This window comes from Macaca thibetana, chromosome 1 (genome assembly GCF_024542745.1).
Source record: "Macaca thibetana thibetana isolate TM-01 chromosome 1, ASM2454274v1, whole genome shotgun sequence".
NCBI lineage: Eukaryota > Metazoa > Chordata > Mammalia > Primates > Cercopithecidae > Macaca > Macaca thibetana.
Genome location: NC_065578.1, coordinates 18,150,443 through 18,173,502, shown reverse-complemented (window position 1 = coordinate 18,173,502; position 23,060 = coordinate 18,150,443). Strand labels below are relative to the sequence as shown.

General features: G+C 44.2%; 3 protein-coding genes and 1 long non-coding RNA gene across 12 annotated transcripts in view; 3 read left to right on the top strand and 1 right to left on the bottom strand.

Moving 5' to 3' along the window:
• EMC1 (ER membrane protein complex subunit 1) overlaps positions 1-7,731 on the top strand; it is a 29,811-nt gene extending 22,080 nt beyond the window's left edge. For both annotated transcript variants that reach the window (XM_050790457.1, XM_050790448.1), the window contains exons 19-23: positions 1,886-2,059; positions 2,618-2,828; positions 4,915-4,999; positions 6,054-6,183; positions 6,270-7,731. In XM_050790457.1, coding sequence (XP_050646414.1) covers positions 1,886-2,059; positions 2,618-2,828; positions 4,915-4,999; positions 6,054-6,183; positions 6,270-6,449 — 780 coding nt within the window. In that variant the 3' untranslated portion in view covers positions 6,450-7,731. The remainder of the gene's footprint in view (positions 1-1,885; positions 2,060-2,617; positions 2,829-4,914; positions 5,000-6,053; positions 6,184-6,269) is intronic.
• Positions 1-23,060, bottom strand: part of MICOS10 (mitochondrial contact site and cristae organizing system subunit 10) — a 447,625-nt gene that overhangs the window by 392,848 nt on the left and 31,717 nt on the right. The gene's annotated exons all lie outside the window — the stretch shown is intronic.
• LOC126956865 (uncharacterized) lies at positions 10,853-12,727 on the top strand. Its single transcript, XR_007726510.1, has 2 exons — positions 10,853-12,234; positions 12,550-12,727. It is a non-coding gene; the product is annotated as an uncharacterized LOC126956865 (long non-coding RNA).
• UBR4 (ubiquitin protein ligase E3 component n-recognin 4) overlaps positions 15,800-23,060 on the top strand; it is a 140,048-nt gene continuing 132,787 nt past the window's right edge. For all 8 annotated transcript variants that reach the window (XM_050789741.1, XM_050789719.1, XM_050789742.1 and 5 more), the window contains exon 1: positions 15,800-16,045. In XM_050789741.1, the coding sequence (XP_050645698.1) occupies positions 15,870-16,045 (176 nt within the window). In that variant the 5' untranslated portion in view covers positions 15,800-15,869. The remainder of the gene's footprint in view (positions 16,046-23,060) is intronic.

The window sequence follows — 23,060 nt, the reverse complement described above, 5'->3', positions numbered from 1 at the left end:
CTTGATCTCTTGACCTCATGATCTGCCTGCCTCGGCCTCCTGAAGTGCTGGGATTACAGGCGTGAGCCACTGTGCCCGGGCAGTTATTTTATTTTCTTTAGAGATGAGGTCTTGCTGTGTTGTCCAGATTGGTCTTGAACTCCTGGGCTCAAGTAATCCTCCCATCCTGGCCTCCCAAAGTGTTGGGATTACAGGTGTGAGCCACCGTACCCGGCCAACAGCAAGTATTTTTTTAGTGCTAGTTGGATGCAGGCACTCATTTACACACTGGGATATAAAATGGGCAAAATAGACAAAACTTCCTGACCTTGTGAGGCTTTCATCATAGTTGGGTGAGGCTAATAATAAAGAAAATAAATAGGTAAATTAGATAGTGTATTAGAAAGTGACCAGTTCTATAGAGAAAAATAAAGCCGAGAAGAGGGAAAGCGAGTACAGTGTAAATTGGGTGGCTAAGGAGGGGCTTAGTGAGAAAGTGGCATGGAGTGAGTGGACTTGAGTGAGGAAGTGAGTCGTGTGGATAGCTGGGGGGAGAGCCTTCCAGAGAGAAAAGTCAGAGCACTCCTGGTGTGTGTGAGAAACAGCAAGGAAGACTAGGTGACTAGAAGATGATGAGGGAGGAGGCATGTCAGGCCTGCTGAAGGCAGAGGGCAACAGGGCCAGATCAGAGGCCACCACCGTGCCTTCACTTTGGAGCATGGTGAAGAGCCACTGGGAAGTTTTCAGCAGAGGAGTGACATCAGTGACTTGAGATTCCACAGGTTCATTTGACCTAGATGAGACTGTAGAGGGGTGAGGAGGAAAGCAGACCATTTAGGCTGTGGGATCATCCAGGTGCTGATGGTGGCTGGAGCTGTGCTGGTAGCAGGGAGGTGGGAAGGAGGGATCAGATTCTGGGTACTTTTGAAGGTAGAGCCAAGAGCGAGTATATGTGTGTTACAGAGAAAGGAGTCAAGGATGACTCGAGGCTTTAGGTCTGAGTCACTGATGTATGGAGTCGCCACTGGCTGGGGAGGAGACAGGAGCAGATTTTAGGCAGGGGTTAGAACAGTTCAGTTTGGGCCATGTTAAGCTTCAGATGAGACATCTGAGAAAAGATACTGAGATAGTTTCTTAGTGAAGTCTGGAGTTCAAAGGAGTGTCTGGTTTGGATACATACATTGGGCATTGCCAACATCCATAAATGGTGTTCAAGCCATGAGATTGGCTTGAGATAGACCACCATGAGGGTGAGCGTGATGGAAATGCTTAAGGCTTGAGAGCTTCCTGGTGTGTTCCACCATGAAGAAACTGGGGAGATGTGGAAGAACCTCCAAAAGATTCTGAGAAGGAGAGGCCAGTAAGGTAGAAGGAGTGCTGGGCAGGGATGTTCTGGAATCCAGGTGAGAAAATGTCACAGGGAGGTAGTGATCACCTGCGTCACGTGGTACTAGTGGGTCAGGTAAGATGAGGGCCAAGACTTAGCCACTGGATTTAGCGATGGGGAGGGTGGTGGTGACCCTGAGAAGAAAAATATCACTGCAGCATTTGTCCCTAGGTCAATGAGTGGGCAGACCTGGATTTTATCTAGGGTTACTATATGCTCTCTGAGACTTGAGAAGCTTCTTAACTACTTTGAGACTTTTCTGCAAAATGTGGACCATAATAGCTACTCTGCAAGATTGTTTACGGGATTAGATAAAATACAAGGTACCTGGCATGGCACCCAGTACCCAATGCACATAAAACAAGTGCAGTGATGAGAAACTCCAAACAGGAAGCTCTTTTCACCAGAAACCCTGATTCCTCTGCCAGGCTGGAGAGCTCCAGGTTGGTCTCACAGCACAGGAATGGAGTGTGTGATGAGTCATCGTGGTTCTAAGGGAGCTTTTCTCTCTCTCTCCAGAGCCTGAACCCCAACCTGCTGGCTGTGGTGACGGAGAGCACAGACACACATCATGAGCGCACCTTTATTGGCATCTTCCTCATTGATGGCGTCACTGGGCGTATCATCCACTCCTCTGTGCAGAAGAAAGCCAAGGGCCCTGTCCATATCGTGCATTCAGAGAACTGGGTGGTGGTAAGCAGTCACTACCAGGGACACAAGGTAGCTCCAGAGGTCTCCCTGCTTCCTGAGTCCTTTCCAGAAACCCAGTTGCTGCTTTGGTTTTCTTAGGATCTCAAATTCCCTGGATGGCAGCAAAGCGTGCTGGTTAGGGTGCTAGGCTCAGGAATCAGACCGCTAGGTTTGATCCTACCTCTTCCATTTCCTGACTGTATAACCTCGAACTAGTTATGTATACGCTCTGTGTTGCATCATTGGTAAAATAGGGATAATAAGTCTCCTTCAGTCTAGCAAAGAACAATGCCTGGCACTTAGTAGTGATTCAAAGGTTAGTTACTATTATGGCTTCTAAGAATCTTGAGAATTTCCTTTGTTTTCTGGTGAACTTTGGATAGCCTAGATAAAAATACTTTGAAAGTTAGTAAACTTGGTAGTAAGGAAGAAAAGTGAGGTGCTAGTTGATGGTTTTCCTTCGTGGATCTGTAGCTAATTAGAAAGGTGCCTTCCAGTGCAATTTCCCTTTCCAGCTGAAGCAGCTGGGAAGCCCTGAGCTGCCTCCTCCTATCCCTGCAGTACCAGTACTGGAACACCAAGGCTCGGCGCAATGAGTTTACCGTACTGGAGCTCTATGAGGGCACCGAGCAATACAACGCCACTGCCTTCAGCTCCCTGGACCGCCCCCAGCTGCCCCAGGTCCTCCAGCAGTCCTATATCTTCCCATCCTCCATCAGTGCCATGGAGGCCACCATCACCGAGCGGGGCATCACCAGCCGACACCTGCTGAGTGAGTGCATGGGGAGCCTCTGGGATGGCTGGGTTCCCTTGGGCAACCACACTGAAGGACAGAGCAAGGGGCACATTGCTGGCAGAGCCCTGTTGAACCACCTGTAAGGGAAAGGTGGTGAGGAGGGCTATATATCGGTGGAAGAAGTTTATTAGTTCACCTTTGCCACCTATGAAGGTGACCACTTCTCTCTCAGTCCTCATCTTTTTTTTTTTTGAGACAGAGTCTCACTCTGTCACCCAGGCTGGAGTACAGTGGTGTGATCATGGCTCACTGCAGCCTCAACCTCCCGAGCTCACCTGCTAATTAAAACAATTTTTTTTTTTGTCGAGATGGGGTTTTGCCATGTTGCTGAGGCTGGTCTAGAACTCCTGGGCTCTGATGATTCTCCTGCCTTGGCCTCCTGAAGTGTTGGGATTACAGGTGTGAGCCATTGTGCCTGGCCTTTAGTCCTCATTTCTGATATACCACCTCTCTATTTGTCATTTTCACCTAGCTCAAAAAGTCAGTTCTGGATAGCATTCTTAACATAGCTAGCCTGTGCTGACAGGTTACAGAAACTGGCAGGGTCTGTTGCCCAGGCTGGAGTGCAGTGGCACGATCTTGGCTCACTGCAACCTCCGCCTCCTGGGTTCAAGTGATCCTCCTGCCTCAGCCTCCCAAGTAGCTGGCATTACAGGCATCCACCACCACGCCTGGCTACTTTTTGTATTTTTAGTAGAGATGGGGTTTTGCCATGTTGGCCAGGCTGGTCTTGAACTCCTGACCTCAAGTGATCCGCCTGCCTCGGCCTCCCAAAGTGTTGGGATTACAGGTGTGAACCACCACGCCAGCTCTAAAATCTCATCCTTATGTAACCTAAGCCCAGGACTTAGAACACAGTGGTTAACAGGTTCCTGTGTTTAGTTGATTTTACCAAAGATGTTTGGGACTCAGATCTGATGGGCACTTGGCATTACTGTTGCTTTTTTTTTTTTTTTTTTTTTTTTTGAGATGGAGGCTCGCTCTGTCACCCAGGCTAGAGTGTAGTGGCACGATCTCAGCTCACTGCAACTTCCGCCTCCCTGGTTCAAGCAATTCTCCTGCCTCAGTCTGCTGAGTAGCTGGGACTATAGGCGTGTGCCACTATGCCCTGCTAATGTTTTGTATTTTTAGTACAGATGGGGTTTCACCTTGTTAGCCAGAATGGTCTCGATCTCCTGACCTCGTGATCTGCCTGCCTTGGCCGCCCAAAGTGCTGGGATTACAGGCATGAGCCACCACACCTGGCCTATTGTATTCTTAAACATGAAGAAGGCAGCCCTGTAGGCAGTTTATCAGCTTTAATCACCGTTACTGAAAGTGGTGCTATGCGATCATGCTTGGTCCTCCAGTCTTCCCTGGCCACTGTACCGCAGCTGCATAAACAGCTGCGTTTGCTCAACGGGAAGGAGACTCCTTGCTGGGGGAGGTATTGGAGGGAGGGGGCATGAGGAAATCCAAGTCGCCTTCTACATTTTTCTTTTTCATCATTATCCATATCTTGATTCTAGAACTTTATTTTCTGGTATCTCAGAATGTTAAGAAGCTAGTGTCTTCAAAAGTGAGAACCTTCTGGCCGGGCGCGGTGGCTCAAGCCTGTAATCCCAGCACTTTGGGAGGCCGAGACGGGCAGATCACGAGGTCAGGAGATCGAGACCATCCTGGCTAACACAGTGAAACCCCGTCTCTACTAAAAAAATACAAAAAATTAGCCGGGCGTGGTGGCGGCGCCTGTAGTCCCAGCTACGCGGGAGGCTGAGGCAGGAGAACGGCGGGAACCTGGGAGGCGGAGCTTGCAGTGAGCCGAGATGGAGCCACTGCACTCCAGCCTGGGAGACAGAGCGAGACTCCGCCTCAAAAAAAAAAAAAAAAAAAAAAAAAAAGTGAGAACCTTCATTCAGACCCATGCATATTATTGGATTATTGTTTTTGGCTATGTAAGGGAGCCTCATTGACCCACTTTCTTGTTTTAAACTCTTGTTTAAATTTCTGCAATAATGACATTTTTGTAACTGGCCCTTGCTGGACACTGGATCGGTGTGAACATTCACTTCTTCCTGTGTAGTTGGACTACCTTCTGGAGCAATTCTTTCCCTTCCTAAGGCTTTGCTGGATCCCCGCCGCCCCGAGATTCCAACAGAACAAAGCAGGTGAGACCCTCGTGGGCAGTGCTGAAGGCTCTGACCTTACGGAACTTAACCTCACTGATTAAGCTTGGTTCTCAGTCTCTGTGTGCCTTCATGCTATGCTAGGGGCCGGGGATGTAGCAGGGGGCAAGTCTGAAAAAGTCACCTGCCGTCATGGAGCTTACAGTCTGCTGGGAAATGGGCAATACATAAATAAATAAATAAGATAAACAAGTAAAATATACATTATGTTAGGTACTCAAATGCTAAGGAGAGTAAAACAGGAATGAGCTAGGAAGTGGGGACGGGGATGTGCATGGGTATAATTTGAGAGGCGGCCTGGGAAAGCCCCTTTGAGAAGGTGCGTTTTGAGTGAAGGCCTGAAGAAGGTGAAGGAGCTAGCTGTGTAGATACCTGAGGAAGAACTTTCTAGGCAGAGGGAACAGGCAATGCAAATCCCCTGAGATCATGTCTGGTGAGTTCGCAGAGGGCAACGCTAGGAAATGAGATCACTGAGGTAATTGGGGCCAGATCATGTGGGCAAGCCAATAACTTGTTCACTGTTGGTATTGTTGTATTAACAGCCACCATCCTGTCGAGTTTTCTTACCTCCATCCTCAATTTCTTTACCTAGAGGCATGAGGAATGGAGAGAAGTATATGAGAGACAGGAGGTTAAAACTAGGAAGACACAGGATGATAATCAGGTTTCAGAGAAATGGGGACCAAGAGGCACCCTGGAGTGGAGAACAGGAATTAGCTTAGTGGTTCAGTGTTGGTTTTTAAATGGTCGGCTTTCCTCTTGTGGTGTGAAATGCCAGTCGTCTGTATGTCCTTTCTTTTCAGATTTAGAACAAAGTAGGAATCTAGATCTCAGTCTTACTCTCCAGAGAGCTTCCTTTCTTGTAGTCCTTCCTAACATTGAGCTGCTAAATTTTTAACTACCTAATGCAAGCAGACCTCCTAGGAGATTTGAGGCTAGATATGTAGCCTGGAAACCTTCCAGGACTCAGGAAGGGCAGCCAAGAGATCCCTTTACAGCAGTGCTCAGACTGCCTGTCCCGACTGGTGTTTTGCAGAGAGGAGAACCTAATCCCATATTCTCCAGATGTACAGATACACGCAGAGCGATTCATCAACTATAACCAGACAGTTTCTCGAATGCGAGGTATCTACACAGCTCCCTCGGGCCTGGAGTCCACTTGTTTGGTGAGTAGGGCCCACAGCTGCCCTATTTCACCCTTGGTGGATCATTGGTTGTTTCTTCCCTAATTCTTATTCCATCTGCCTTCCAGGTTGTGGCCTATGGTTTGGACATTTACCAAACTCGAGTCTACCCATCTAAGCAGTTTGATGTTCTGAAGGATGACTATGACTACGTGTTAATCAGCAGCGTCCTCTTTGGCCTGGTTTTTGCCACCATGATCACTAAGAGACTAGCACAGGTGAAGCTCCTGAATCGGGCCTGGCGATAAAGACCAAAGACTGTGCCTAAAAGTGGAGAGCCAGGGGAGTGTGGGTCAGAAAAGAAGCTACAGCTGCAGTTTGGTGGCTTGGTGGAGAGAGAGAGAGAGAGAGAGAGAGAGAGAGAGCGCGCGCGTGTGTGTGTGGCTTGGTGGAGAGAGAGAGAGAGAGAGAGAGAGAGAGTGTGTGTGTGTGTGTGTGTGTGTGTGTGTTTTCAGCTCAGTTAAGAGCTGCAGGGAAGATGGATGACCTCCATGTAGAACTCCTTTTGGGATACACATGATGCAGAATCCTGCATGGAGAGAGAACTCACTCTCAGCTGAGAATCTCAGAGAATCCTGATGGGCTTTCCCTTGAAGTCCAAAGGCCTCTGCATTGTTTCCTTTCTTTGCCCATCCATGAATTGTATTTTTTTTTTTTTAATAAGAATTCCAGCTGATTGTTGTGAGGCCTGTTTAAATTTTTACTCTGCCTTTTGTGTTTCCCAGTTTTATCTAGAAATCTTTCTGACTTTTTCCTTTTTTTGCTTCAAAGTAAGAGGGGAACTGTCCTTGCCGACTCCACCTTACAGGTGCATTTGTTGTTTTGCACTGGGAAGAAATAGGATCCATCCTTAGCTGAGCCTCTCATGGCTTCCCTCCAAAGTAACTTAGGGTTGAGGGATCTATATGTGATGTCAAAACTTACGTTAAACCTCTAGTTTCATGCTGTCATTCATTAGGCTGGGCCACCAAATGTTTGTTTCAATTTATCAGAAGCCAAGTCATTAGCGTCTTGTTTGTTGCCCATTGCCTATACTTTTCACCTGAGATGTGTGAGTTCGGGCCTTTTAAAAACTACTGAATTGTCTGAGCCTTGAAGACATTTCCAGGGAGAAGAGATAATCTCTCATTTCACTCACAGGCTGGTCTAATCATAACCTATTTAACGATGTCCTTGTTTAAGAACCCCATTATTTATTTTTAGTTTTTAATATAAATTAACATGTGGGGCATCATATTTCTCTTTAAATGAGGAAATTTTAAGTCTTACTGATCTAACCTTTGAAGCTTTAAAAAAGAGGAAAAAAGGGTGGGGGTGGGAAACTGGCATACTGTTTATAGCACTGCCGATTGGCTAAGCCACTGTGTCTCTGCTACAAATTAAAGAAAGCCTAAAAGTTTTCCTTGGTCATAGAGTTGGGGAATGACAGAATTTTTCTTTACTGTGAAATGTATGTACAGAGTAGACCACCTCTAGCCCTGTGGCGAAAGAGGTACACTCGAATGTCTGAATAAAGCAAGTGACGAATGACATGTTTAAGTCCTCTTTTGTGTCTTATAAGATCACTTTGAGGCTATTTTCACATTAGAGGGGATAAAAGCAGTGAAGACCTAAAGTAAGTGTATTTTATTTTAGTAAGGAAACATGTCAGTTTAATCATATATGGGTTGGTCGGGTTATCTAAAAATTTGTCATCTTTCTGTGGTCATATGCTGATGGCAGAGAAGGAAGAGGAAATGACAACCATTTTATTAATCGTCAATTTGATATTGAGTGACTGAACGTGTAGGAATCTCCAGAAAAAAACAGGCATCTATCATCCTGACCCAAGGCATATTTTAACATAACCTGGGAGAAGAGAGTAGGTACATGTTAAAAAAATGCTGCCCTAGTTTTGAGAAAGCCTGGCTGGAATTCTGACTGTCTTTCATACATATGTGCAGGGTTAGCCTGCAAGATTCTAGTTTTTATTCACCAGTGTGCCAGAATCTGAAACAAGCTAATGGGAGGGAAGTTATTTGTCCTTTTGTCCTTTAGTAAAATTCCCTGTATTTCATCTGTAATCAAAGTTACCTCAAATAAGTGTTTTTTTTGTTTTTTTTTTTGAGATAGAGTCTCACTCTGTTGCCCAGGCTGGAGTGCAGTGGCATAATCTCGGCTCACTGCAACCTCCACCTCCCAAGCAGCTGGGACTATAGGCGCGTGCCACCACGCTCGGCTAAGTTTTTGTATTTTTAGTAGAGACGGGGTTTCACTGTATTGGCCAAGCTGGTCTTGAACTCCTGGCCTCAAGTGATCCGCTGGCCTTGGCCTCCCAAAGTGCTGAGATTACAGGTATGAGCCACCTCGCCTGGCCAAGTGCTTAAAATAGTTAATGCTAATGCCACAGTCCAATTTAAATCTTTTCTTAGTTCTCAACTTTCCTTAATCTTAAAGCAGCATTCGGTTCTGAGCAGCTATGCTCAGTCTCCACCAATGGCTGCTGAGACTGTATCTTTCCTCTCTCAATTCTCTGATCTATTTGCTTTCTTGTCATTCCTTGTTTTTTTGTGTGTATTCCTTGACTTACCTCTTCTCCTGTCTTCATTAATTAGGTTAACTTTGGGGCCCCCTACAACATTTCACTTAAAGAGATCTGGCTGGGCGTGACGGCTCATGCCTATAATCCCAGCATTTTGGGAGGCTATAGTGGAGGATCTCTTGAGCCCAGGAGTTCCAGACCAGCCTGTGCAACATAGCAAGACCCTATCTACAAAAAGTTTAAAAAAAATTAGCCAGGCCTGGTGGCATGTGCCTGTGGTCCTAGCTACTCATGAGGCTGAGGTGGGAGGATCGCTTGAGCCTGGGAGGTCGAGGCTGCAGTAAGCCATGAACATGCTACTGCACTTCAGCTTGGGCAACGGTGAGACCCTGTCTCAAAAAAACAAAAAACAAAAACAAACAACTAATTTGTTTTAGTATTCATTAATTACGTATATGAGCACTGGTAGTCTAGTGTTGGTTCTTGTATACAATGTTTTCTTAAATGAGATGATGCTGTTTAATTCTGTTACTTGTTTTTTCAACTAATGGATCTTTTAAAGTTTTTTATTTAAATTTTTTCTGGGTACATGGCATATATACTTACAGGGTACATGAGATGTTTTGATAAGGGCTCAACTAATGCATCTTGAATATCATGTATTCATAAAGATGACTGAAATACTTTCTGGAACAAAGTCTAATAGAAAAAATACTCAATTCCTAAATTTAAGAGACTTTAATGTAAGCTACCTAATCTTAACTAGTTTCATTATATGCGTGTGGGTACAAGTTATGTGCTCTGTAAGGCATCTTTCAATTTGAAAATTTCAGAATTGTAATTTCATTGCCTTTATAAATTGCTTTTTTTTTTTTTTTTGAGGCAGGGTCTCTGTCACCCAGGCTGGAGAGCAGTGGCACAGTCATAGCTCACTGCAGCCTTCAACACCTGGGCTCAAGTGATCCTCCCTCCTCAGCCTCAAAAAATGCTGGGATTACAGGCATGAGCCACTGCACCTGGCCCATAAATTGCTATACTTTTGAAGAGTCTATTACACAAGGTATCATCAGAATCATCCCAAGACTCATTTCCTGATTCCTAATTATTTAAAATTTTGCTTGTAGGCAAGGCATAGTGACTCACGCCTATAATCCCAGCCCTTTGGGAGGCCAAGGCAGGCAGATCATTTGAGATCAGGAGTTCGAGACCAGTCTGGCCAACATGGTGAAACCTGAAACCCCCATCTCTACCAAAAATAAAAATAAAAAAAAAATTAGCCAGGCATGGTGGTGGGTGCCTGTAATCCCAGCTACTTGGGAGGTTGAGGCAGGAGAATCACTTGAACCCGGGAGGCGAAGGTTGCAGTAAGCCAAGATCATGCCTCTGCACTCCAGCCTGGGCGACACAGTGAGACCCTGTCTCAAAAATAAGTAAATAAAAAATTGCTTTTAAATCATGAAGCTATTGTTTACTTGGAATGTTTTCTTCCCTGCTTAAAATCTGGCTTGTCTCAAATCTGAACTCCTCCATAAAGTCTTCCCTATTGGTTTCAGCTACTCAGGACCTTCAACCATCCTGGCTGTAACCACGTAACTTCCTGTGTATACACCGCACCCTTTATTGTTTCAGATATTGTGTCTCTCAGGGACTGCTGCACTGTTTTCTGAATTCCCTATTATCCCAGACACGAAGTTGCTTCTCGACAAATAGTTCCCCAAATGGCTGTACCTTCTCACAGAACCCTTAGGAACTTTGTCCTCAGTTTCCCAAATTTCTAAGACTTCGGTGACTTAGTAAGGGAATTTTTTTCCTTTTTTTTTTTCTTTTTTGTTTTGAGACAGAGCCTCACTCTGTCTCCCAGGCTGGAGTGCAGTGGCTTGATCTCGGCTCACTGTAGTTTCCACCTCCCGGGTTCAAGAAATCTTCCTGCCTCAGCATTCTGAGTAGCTGGGACCCCAGGAATGTGCTACCATGCCCGACTAATTTTTGTCTTTTTAGTAAAGATAGGGTTTCACCATGTTGGCCAGGCTGGTCTCGAACTGCTGACTTCAGGTGATCCGCCTGTCCGGCCTCCCAAAGTGCTGGGATTACAGGCATGAGCCACCGTGCCTGGCCCCATTAATTTTTTTTTTTTTTTTTTTTTTTTGAGACAGAGTCTTGCTCTGTCGCCCAGGTTGGAGTGCAGTGGCGCAATCTCGGCTCACCACAACCTCTGCCTCCCCGGTTCAAGCGATTCTTCTGCCTCAGCCTCCCGAGTAGCTGGGGCTACAGGTGTATGCCACCATGCCCTGCTAATTTTTGTATATTTATGGAAATGCCAAGAGATAGTTCAATCTGTATCTCTGGCATGCCATGGACACCAGGTCTGACAAACCCTTTTACTCCTTAAAACAAATGTTCACATGATCAATATGGGGAAATAAGCTGCATGTTACCATAACTTCTATTCTAAAAGGGAAAAGTGTCTCTTTGGTATTGCTTTGGAAAACATTATTCTTTATCTTACCATTTAAAAATTGACAATTATCCTTCCATAATTAAAACAGGTAGACAACATCCTGTGCCCTTTCATTTTTTGTAAAATGTAACCTGAAACTATTCAGCATTCTTGAAGCAACCTTTCAATAATGGAGATAGGGGTGCTTCATATCAATCAGCTGTTTTGATTTTGTGGCTAAGTTCTTTATTTTAAAAAGACTATGTAAGTTAAAAAATTTTTTTAACAATGCCCCCAAATTAAGGTGAGTGTCCCCTTCAAAACCTCCCCCACCATCTGTTTCCCAGAGGTCACAACTGAACAATTTGGTATCTCTCCAGGTAATATAATCTTCTGCAGCTTGGTTTTTATCACTCACTCTATCGTGGAGAGTGCCTGTGTGAGAGGTAATGGATCTACACCATTTTTAGTGGTCACACAGTTGAAATTCTTAAGTGCTATTCCATTAGAGATTTTTATGAGACTGAATATTCTTTCGGGAAAGTCTAATATTTAGGCCATCTTTCCAGTAAGAAATTTATAACATAAAGGATGTGTACACACCCACCTTCCCATTTTTTTTAGGAATCAGAGCGTGAAGTTAGTTGAGACTGACCTCCAACGAAGAAGCCTGTTTTCCACAAGCACTAAGGCTTTTATGTATTTCTGATCCGTGATGCTGAGAAGGTGGCTTTTCCGGGATAGAGACTAAGAACATTTAGGAAGGTGTGTTTGTAAAATAGCCCCAGCTTTATATTGAAGCACACTCTTCTCTGTCCCCTCATGTGCAATCTGAATGAATGCAAGTCAAGAAAGCAAACTAAAACTATAATTAAAAGGCACAATTACTCAAACAAACTCCATTATACTTCATAGTTTGTTCACATCATGGCTTTGATGGTATCATATATCCCATGTGCTGGGATAAAATAACTAGACTAGACCAATCAGTTTATTGATGATAATGAAGACTGCAATTGCAAAGAGGGCTAAAATACTCATCCTGCTGGAATATATATCCGCTCCTATAAAAAAGGTGATAAGGCCGGGCGCGGTGGCTCAAGCCTGTAATCCCAGCACTTTGGGAGGCCGAGACGGGCGGATCACGAGGTCAGGAGATTGAGACCATCCTGGCTAACACGGTGAAACCCCGTCTCTACTAAAAAGTACAAAAAACTAGCCGGGCGAGGTGGCGAGCGCCTGTAGTCCCAGCTACTCGGGAGGCTAAGCCAGGAGAATGGCGTAAACCCGGGAGGCGGAGCTTGCAGTGAGCAGAGATCCGGCCACCGCACTCCAGCCTGGGTGTCAGAGCGAGACTCCGTCTCAAAAAAAAAAAAAAAAAAAAAAAAAGGTGATATAAGTTAAAATGCTATTATAAGTTTGCTTGGTTGTTACGGAGTTAGGAGATGTGATATCTTACTCATGCTTTTTACTATAGGCACATACCTTCCAAGGAGACCAGAATAGTCCCTCTCTGCACCCTGACCCCCCCATGTCCCCACCCCAAACAGTGCTAAAGGATACACACAGTGTAATCATTTGGCTCCACTTTTCCCAGAGTTTACATGTAAACTACTTTCCTTCTGTTAAGTATCAGGCCTACAGTAGGCTCTCTCTGTCATCATACTCTGTTTTCCTAATTATAAAGCAAATGGATCATAAAGTATTTATAAACTGTTTTTCTTTTGACAACACAATTTCAGACTTATAGAAAAGTTGCAATAGTACAAAGAATTCCCAGATCCCCTCCACCCAGATCCCCCAAAGGTTTTACCACATTTGATTTAGCCTTCTCCTTCTGTCTGTCTCTCAATCTGATGGGTCAAAACTTTCTTAAAGTGACATTGTATTCTAGTCCCTCCATAGTTACCAAAATTGTTTCTTTTTCGCTCTTAAAGCAAGAAGGCTGCAAAGCCTGTTTTCTTCTTCCTTTTAAGGTCATACTGGGTGAATTGTTAAGTATCATGGGAAAAATAATACTGTGGGTTACAAATAATGTCTCATAATTCTAAATTAAATTTGGCTTCTAATCTAATTCCTTATATTCTTGGTAATTTGAAAACTAGCTCTGTTGTGAATTACCAAACAGGCGCTACTCTCTCCATTTGCAGTTTTCAGTATTGCAGTAGGAGTTTCAACACAATATGCACTGATTACTTGTTCTTGTAACTTTGTAAAAGCTTGAGAACAGATTGACCTCTCTTGGCTCCTAGGGGGTAACAGCTAAGGTTTATTCATTTACTTGTTTCTAGAAACATTGTATCTATTAGGATTTATTTCAAGCAACTCTATTAGATGGCTTAAAAAAAAAAAAAAAAGAAAAAAGATGTTCTTTCTCTCGCTTTTGAAGCTCCTGTAGTGAGGCACCCTGACCTCATTTGTTTTTAGATTGATGTACAATTTACAACCACCAAAGTGTGCAAATCATAAGTACAAATCATGGCTCAGTGACTACTGTGTGTGCACATCCATGTAAACATAACTGTGTCAAGGTACAGAACTTTTCCAGCTCCCAGCAGGCCTCCTCATCACTACCTCTACACAAATCTTTAAACCATATCATTCATCAATGTCTGCCATTTTTACTTCATTGAATTCCCTGTAACATGACTGTATCATGTCTTTGATCATTTTCAATTTCAGTTTCTTGGCAGGCAGTTATTAGAATGGAACTAGTATTTTAAGTCCTTCAGTTAATTCATAAAAGTTATTATTCTTTAGTTTCTAATTTTCTGGACCAGAATATTAGAAGCATGTGTTTCATCTAGAAGTCTTTTATTAGTCTGTTTGTCATCTAAATTTATAACATAGATGCCATTCCAAATCTCTGTGGCAACACAAGACCGAACCTCCAGTACTGAAATAAATGTGGCATTTATAAGGGAAGTTCTTTATCTGGAGTGCTCTCTCCCAATCTATTAACCAGAAATATAAAGTATATAATAAATAATTTAGGTACAGGTGAAAATTTCCCTGTGATAGTTTGCATTTGCCTTTTATTCTCTCGGAGAGGGAAAGGAGGAGAGCAGAAACATTTGATCTTTTATTTCCTGAAATTTCTTCAAGACAGTCTTTGCAGATTAATTTTGTCCTTTGGTTAAAATAAAATTAATGTCCCAAAGTCATTATAAAATTCTGGGTCTCCAGCCTTTCTTTAGGGCTCTGGTTCAGTATCTTGAAATAATGCAATATTTATAGTGTTATGGGAAGTTCTTTTTCATTTCTGATGTTTTTATGTTTAAGAAACTTGCTGTTATTATTATCCTCTGGTAAGTAGGCACTGAAGGAAAACCCCTACTGCTGTCATCGAAGCCACATTTTCCTCCAAGACTGGCTTTAACTTGACAGAATTTTATTTCGAATGCAATGATGCAGGCTGGGCGCATGGGTCAAGCCTGTAACCCCAGCACTTTGGGAGTCCAAGGTGGGAGGAACCTAGGACTTCGAAACCAGCTTGGCCTACCTTTCTCTTAAAAACAAACAAACAAAAATTAAGAGTCGTGGCCTGCACCTGTATAGTCTCAGTTACTGGGGAGGCTGAGGCTGGAAGATCGCTTGAGCCAGGGAGGTGGAGGCTGCAGCGAGCTGCAACTCTGCCACTGCACTCCAGCCTGGGCTATGGGGCCACAGAGCAAGATCCTGTCTCAAAAAAGGTAAAGTATGTCATATCTTAATAAAAGTGCAGATTAATCACTAGGTACCAATTCATTTATCAGTGTTACACACCAAGAACAAAAGCTCTTCCTAAACTTGGGGGAGAATTTCAGGGCTTTAGGAACTTGAAACCGTCTTCACAGTTCCTTCGAAGTCTTATTTAGGCCGGCTGTAGACCACAGGCCACAGGTCTAGAACTTGAAGCTGTCCACCAATATCTCACACACAGGACTGTTCTTAATGCACGAATACCTCTCCTCGAGCAAACTGCTTTTCCCTCTTAGATCTTGCAGCCAGATCATTTTACCGGCAAAAGTCTCAGACATCTGTGAATAAAAGCTTACATTCTTTCCTTGTCAGTAGAAAAAAGGGGAACACGAAACCATACGTGGCAAATTACAAAGAGGGATGCACTGTACAAGCTGGTAAGATAAGGGCAATCCAAACAGAAGAGATTTGAGCGCGAAGGGAATATGGATCAGTGATTAGAAGGTGGTGTGGGAGGGAGAAAGCTTTGTAAGCTGTGGCGCGCTTTAGTATTACTATCGGGGGGATCTAGGCAGGGCAAGAAGCGGGTGAAAGCGTTTTAGGCTTCGGTCTCCTCTCCTCGTCCTTAGCTGTCCCAGGCCAGGGCCATTCTATTCGCCGAGGCGTAGTCAATTCCGCTGCCCTACACTTGCCCACTGAACCCATGCCCCAAACTCACCTTTCCCCGCTGCCCGGAAGCCAAGTCGCTACCACCTGCTTGAGCAACTCCCACCGCGCAGGCTCAGAAGTTAACGCTCTCCCGCCTTTCCCCGCTGCGCTACCTTCTGAGCAGGCGCAGCGACTACGATCCGTTCCCTCGCGGCGGCTCGACGCCGGTGAGGGGAAAGGCCGCTCCGCGCGTCGCGTTTTTGACCCATGACGGCGGCGCGCAGTCTGACGCGACAGATTGCGTCACTTCCGCCCCCTCCCGGGAGGCGGCGCTGGGCCGGTGGCAAGCCCCCGGAGGGAGCCGCAGTAGTACGACGGAAGATGGCGACGAGCGGCGGCGAAGAGGCGGCGACAGCGGCGCCGGCGCCCGGGACCCCGGCAACGGGGGCGGACACGACCCCGGGCTGGGAGGTGGCGGTGCGGCCCCTACTGTCCGCGTCCTACTCCGCCTTCGAGATGAAGGAGTTGCCGCAGCTGGTGGCCTCAGTCATCGAGAGGTACCGGGTGGCGGCTCCGGCGGGCGACGCTGTGGGGGGGGAGGGGATTTCGAGCCGGATCGTCTGGACCCGCTTCCCGAGCCGCCCCCTGACCCTTGGGGATCCCCGCCCCAGCCACGGATTCGGGGTTCCCGGGTTCCGGGAGACTAGAGCTTGCCCGGGTTTCCTTCCGCCAACCCATGTAAATCACCTCTACCTCAGTTTCCCCTCTCGAGCAAAACTTTTGCGGCCTCCCTTGCGGGAGGGCGTGGCCGGGCACGGTTGAGAGTGACTTTGAGATGCATTCGCCCTCTTAAGGGAATGTTCACGGGGCTGCCCCTTGGGTCAAGTCACAGATGAGTTTGCATTTCTCGCCCGCACTCATTCCCCTAGCCTGGGCCGGAGCGGAGCCGTACGGTATAATTTAATAACGGTCTCCCCGCGGTGCTGTAATCAGTGGGGGCACGTGCTATTTCTGTGACTAAAGCCACTAGCTACCATTGATGACCTCTTTTTACGTTGCACTTCTTGTGCATTCCTACTGTATCGGTCTTTGATTAAAAACATTTCAGTGTGTGAGTCTGAGAGGTCAATTTCCCAGAGGATGTGTGGTGTGTGTGTTCTCTCTCTGCCTCCCATCCCCCTTGCATTAAAATATCATCACATTCTTTTACAAACGGTACTATCTATTGGTTTCCTTTTGTGTGTTTTTGCCTTTTTGCACAGCGATTCTTAGCTATTGAGAGTTATTATATAGGTACACAGATGGTGATCTCAGAGTGCCTTCCTTTTCCTGACATACTGTGCTCGGAGCAGTCTTTCATTAGTTTAATGGTAGACTTTTGCTTTTAAAGCCAGACTGACTTTCATTTTTCTAGCCATACCTCATTTCAGCAACTCCCTGCAATTGTTAACTGGGTCATTTTAGCTTCATGATGACAAGGGTATATCTAGGTGCTCTACAGAGGTTAGAAATTGCTATTTGTTACTCAAAGGAGGCCCATGGTTTAACAAATTGCTTGTTTTTGTGCTTTTTGTTGTTGTTAGGCTTGTAATCCTTTGGATGCAGTTTTTTTTTGTTTTGTTTTGTTTTGTTTTGTTTTTGAGATAGAGTTTTGCTCTGTCGCCCAGGCTGGAGTGCAGTGGCACGATCTCGGCTCACTGCAAGCTCTGCCTCCCGGGTTCACGCCATTCTCCTGCCTCAGCTTCCCGAGTAGCTGGGACTACAGGCGCCCACCACCACGCCCAGCTACATTTTTGTATTTTTTGTAGAGACGGGGTTTCACCATGTTAGCCAGGATGGTCTCGATTTCCTGACCTTATGATCCGCCCACCTTGGCTTCCCAAAGTGTTGGGATTACAGGTGTGAGCCACCGTGCCTGATCTGTATGCAGAGTTTTTAACAAATTATAATAAAATAATGGTTGGGTTTGGTAACTTCACAGTCAGCTTTACAGATGGGTTTTCTTATCTGATCATCAGGCCAGGAATGTTCTGAAGATGTAAACAGGTTTCAAATATGCTACTTTCAAATTATGTAGCTGCTTTTTGTTTTAAACGTTTGGATTGGCAGTATTTTTCCTGACTCATACTCATGTTATGTAGAATCAGTAACGTTCCAGTCTTTTTAGAACATTTGCTTTTATGTTTTTCTGGACATGAGCTGGATAGCTTATAAAGTATTAATAATTTGTTGATACCCTTCCGTAAATCCTGTATTTGGGGGCCATGCCTTTAAAGCTGTAATACTTAAGGAACACCCTCCAACCAAATACATCACTAGGTTTGAATTTTGCTATATATGTGGTAGTGGTCTCTGCCATACCGTCTGTTTGTACAGATAATCAAGAGTTGTATTTGTAGATGTTAATAAGATCTCTCTTTATGGTTTAGAAAATAAGTCCAAACTGATGGCCCTTTGGTAGTGCATTTATTGGAAGGCAAGATCTCTCTTTTTTTTTTTTTTTTTTTTTGAGATGGAGTCTTGCTCTGTCACCCAGGCTGGAGTGCAGTGGCGCCATCTCAGCTCACTGCAAGCTCCACCTCCCAGGTTCACACCATTCTTCTGCGTCAGCCTCCCGAGTAGCTGGGACTACAGGCACGTGCCACCATGCCCAGCTAATTTTTTATATTTTTAGTCGAGACGAGGTTTCACCGTGTTAGTCAGGATGGTCTCTATCTCCTGACCTTGTGATCCACCTGCTTCAGCCTCCCAAAGTGCTGGGATTACAGGCGTGAGCCACTGTGCCTGGCCGGAAGGCAAGATCTTTTAAGTCTTCTGGTTTTTGGAGCTCAGTTAACTTTGAAAGCCTATGTGTCCTCTGCAGGCTGTGTGAGAGGAGTATGATCTAAAGAAAAATTTCTGTAAGAAATACCTGGCTTACAAGTTCTTTACAGTGAGAACGGCTAAACGTATCAAGTGTTCAGTTTGTTATAAAGCAGGGGTCGGCAAACGTCCTGTGAATGGCCAGATAGTAAATAATTTTGGGACATGTGGTCTCTGTGTGGACTGCTCAACTCTGCCATCATTGTGTGAAAGCAGCCACACACCATACATAAATGAATGGGCATGGCTGTGTTTAAAATTGTGTCTGTGGGCAGTGAAATTTGAATTTCATGTGATATTTACATGTCACAAACTATTCTTTTGATTTTTTTTTTTTTTTTCAACTGCTGTTAGCCATACAAAAACAGCTGACTTTCTGGATTTGGCCTGCAGACCATAGTTTGCCAACCCCTAGCTTGGAGCACACAGATTATACCCTGCTATCATTATTCTGATTTTCAAAGGATTTATTTATTTATTTATTTAGAGACAGAGTCTTGCTCTGTCACCCAGGCTGGAGTGCAGTGGCATGATTTTACCTCACTGAAACCTACGCCTCCCAGGCTCAAGTGATTCTTGTGCCTCAGCCTCCCCAGTAGCTGGAATTATAGACGTGCGCCACCAGACCTGGCTAATTTTTGTATTTATAGTAGAGATGAGGTTTCACCATGCTGGCCAGGCTGGTCTTGAACTTCTGACCTCAGGTGATCCTCCTGCCTTGGCCTCCCAAAGTGCTGGGATTACAGGCATGAGCCACTGCACCCGGCCTAAAGGTTTTATTTACTTGTCTTTTCAAAAAGTAAAGGTCTCAGAATTGTGGGAGTATGTCTTGCTTAGGAAGCTGTAGTACCAGATCAAAGCCAACACTGTAGATGCTGAGGTGGTACTTGTTTTCTAGCTAATCAGAGGTTGAGACATCTAGGCTGCTACTTTAGTTCTGTGCTTGCCACTCCCATCTTCTGCAGTTTCCTGGTTTCTTTCTCTTGTTAAGCCTGCCATGTTTTTTCTTCCTTGTCACCGGGGACCATCTGTTTTTCTGTTGCAGTCTACTATCTGCTTCCGTTTTTGATATCCTGGCTCCATCATGCCAGCTATTACTTTCTACCTGGTAGCCTGCTTATCCATTGTATTTGTCTCTTGACTATTGAGAACGATGATGTGCTCAAGACTCCTCAGTACACCACATTCTACCTTTTTTTATAGTTGAAATTGACCTTTTGAAGAAAAGGTAGATTAAACGTTCCTAGGTCTAACCCCTATTTCTTAAGTTTGACTTTGCAACCAAACTGAAACAGAGGAGAAATAGATCAACATGGATAAGTTGGAAAGCATACTCTCAAGTCCTTAGATTTTTTAAAAGAAAAAGATATCTGAATTTATTTAAAGGGAAGATTTTTTCCATAGCATGTAGCTAGCTAGCGTGTCTTAAAAAGACTACTAAAATATTTTTTCTTTTTTAAGAGACAGGGTTGGCCGGGCACAGTGGCTCACGACTGTTAACTCAGCACTTTGGGAGGCCAAGGCGGGAGGATAACCTGAGGTCAGGAGTTTGAGCCAGCCTGGCTAACATGGTGAAACCCTGTTTCTACTAAAAATACAAAAAATTAGCCACGCGTGGTGGCACGCGCCTGTAACACCTGTAATCCCAGCTACACGGGAGGCTGAGGCAGGAGAATTGATTCTGAACCCAGGAGGCGGAGGTTACAGTGAGCTGAGATCGCACCATTGCACTCTAGCTCGGGCAACAAGATAAAAACTCCATCTAAAAAAACAAAACAAAAGAGAACAATATGGGATCTCCCACTGTTGACTGGAGTACAGTGGGACAATTATAGCTTACTGTAGCCTCAAATTACTGGGCTCACTGGATGCTCCTACTTCAGCCTCCTGAGTAGCTACAGTAGCTAGCTAGACTACCGGCTCCCACCACTAGGCCCAGTTTAAACTCTTTCTAACACTGTTACTTAATACATAGTTTAAAGAACATTTTAAACACACTGTTACTTTTCCAAGCCAGAAATGGAGCAGAACTAGCTCAATGGAGCACATGCCGTCTATGGGATTAGTTAGTATAATCATTGCTGAATGTAGCCTTCTGTGTTAAAGGTATAGATAATTCCTTTCTTAACTCTGTGCAAGATAGGCTGGTGAGCATGGTTATCATTGGACAGCTTGACTGACTCTTTGTAGATAAAAAGAAATATGCTCCTTCTCTCTGAGCCAGTTCTTTCTGGGCTGACCTGGCCTTTTAAATGATAAACCTGTTCGAGGTTTCTGTTTCCAGATGTTTGCTAGAATTTAAGGGCAAAGAGACCTACTTTGGAAGGGGGAGACTGTTACAACATTTCCACTAGATAATGCACAGTAATTTCCTAAAAATCTTGAAGGGAAGAAAGGGATGCACTCATGCTGTGATCTTTTGAATTTGTAAGCAGTAGGATGTAAATTGATAAATGACCTAAAGGAAAAAAAAAAAAAAAGCCCACCACCAAAAGATAGATAATGATTGTGAGATTAGTCTTTGATTCCTGTTTCTATGTCTTAGTTTCACATTAACCACAGATTTGTCAAGAGTATGAGGGAAGTATCTGAAAGACAGTTTTCAGTTCTTCAGTTAACATGCAGCAGATTATAGATAGAAAGATAGGAATAAGCATAATGGATTGTATATATACTTGAGAAAGGAGCTTGTGAAATTTCCACCATTTACAAAAAAGATTGATAGTATGATATTGAAGAGGGAGAAGGGAGGTGAATCTTTAGTCTTTTATGATGCCCCTCCTCAGATTCCCATTTCTTCCTAAAAAGAGCTAGATTTTTCCAGACGCTGCCAGTTCTTTTTTCACTTACACATCAAATTGAATTTCTCTGACCTCTCTGCTTAGCTGCTGTTTCCCTTTGTACTCTGCATCACATTTATTTGGTATAGAGTATAAAAGCTTCAGATTCTCTGTCTATCCACAGTGTTTCAGGCTCAGCGGTACTGTTGTTGCAGTTCATTAGGAGCGGCAGGTGATTCAGGAAGATACTTGACCAATTAGAGCAAAGACATATTTTCACGTCTGTCTCTTTATTTTCCTTCCTGTACTTTATATTTGCTTCCATTTCTTCATTCTTCTCCTTCCTACTCAACTTTTTGTCCTTTGTTCCGTTTTTCCATTTCTTATTCTCTGGTGTCTTGGTGTCTATCATTTTCTCAGGGAATGAGAGTGAGGTTGGAAATTATGGCAGCACATCCCTGTTAACTGACTCATGCACACTGTTTCTTTAAAATCAAGAGATATGACAATGTCCATTACTTCTTATTTCCTCCTTCAAGTCTTCAAAACCAATTTTTCCCCAGGTTTATCCTTAGTTGTCCAATGCACATTTTAAGTAGAACTGAAGATTGTTCCATTTTTCCTCTGCCAATGTCTGTCTTTCCCCAAAATGCATTATTCTTCCTGTTTCTTTATTGGAATAAGGATGTTATGTATTTCTAGGGGAGGAAGTTGGGTTCATTAGATCACAATAGGATGATACTGAACCAGGCAATTAAATGAGTTTACTCCTATATATATTTTTAAATGTATATTTCATTCTCAGAATTGGTATGAAAGCAATAGGCTAAGTCCATCCTTTGGGTGGGCAGTATTTCTCTTAGATTTGGTAAACCTGTTCAGCTGGAAAAAGTGGGGGTAAGCAGCTCTGAACTTTGGAAATAAATCAGGAAAGGTAAATAAATCCGGTAAAATAACATCAAATGTCAGAGTGGGAAAGCCTTAGAAAAACGAATAAGAAAGTATAAGGGTGGGGCCAGGCGTGGAGGCTCATGCCTGTAATCCCAGCAATTTGGGAGGCGGAGGCGGGTGGATCATGAGGTTAGGAGTTTAAGACCAGCCTAACCAACATGGTGAAACCCCGTCTCTACTAAAACAAATACAAAAATTAGCCGGGCGTGGTGGCACGCACCTGTAATCCCAGCTACTCAGGAGACTGAGGCAGGAGAATCGCTTGAACCCGGGAGGCGGAGGTTGCAGTGAGCTGAGATCATGCCTCTGCACTCTAGCCTGGGCAACAGAGCGAGACTCCGTCTCAAAAAAAGAAAGTATAAGGCTGGAAGTAAAGGAAAAACTAAGTATATGAGGTAGAAATGGGGATTTAGTAGGGAGTTTTCTGCTGTACATGTGAGCCTTAAAACTGTGTTTAGTCACCAGGAACTTTTGAATGCTACTTGTTGTAGAAAGGTTTTTATTTTCTCCTTTTATGTACCCTGACAAATGGAAAATGACCCTCACTTAGCAGGAGGATCCTTGCACACATCATAGATGCTCCATAAATATTTTTTTTTCTTGGTGAAGGAGTTATTCTGAGTTAGGGACTAATCTTTGATACATACCCATTTATCCTTGCTCTGCATATAGCAAAGTGCTTGTAATGCCAGACTTTCAAGTGTTATTTAAGGTGATTCATCACTGACAGTGGCACCTTCCAAATAGTGACTTGTCCTTTTGGCTCTTGTGTTCATTTGGCAAGTAGATAGTCTTGCAGGCAGTGAATGGAGTATTCACTCTGTTTACATTTCCCTTCTTAGGTTGATACTCTTTTTTTTTTTTTTTTTTTTGAGTTGGAGTCTCACTCTTTCTCCTAGGCTGGAGTGCAGTGGCACAATCTCAGCTCACTGCAACTCTGCCTGCCTGGTTTAAGCGATTGTTGTACCTCAGTCTCATG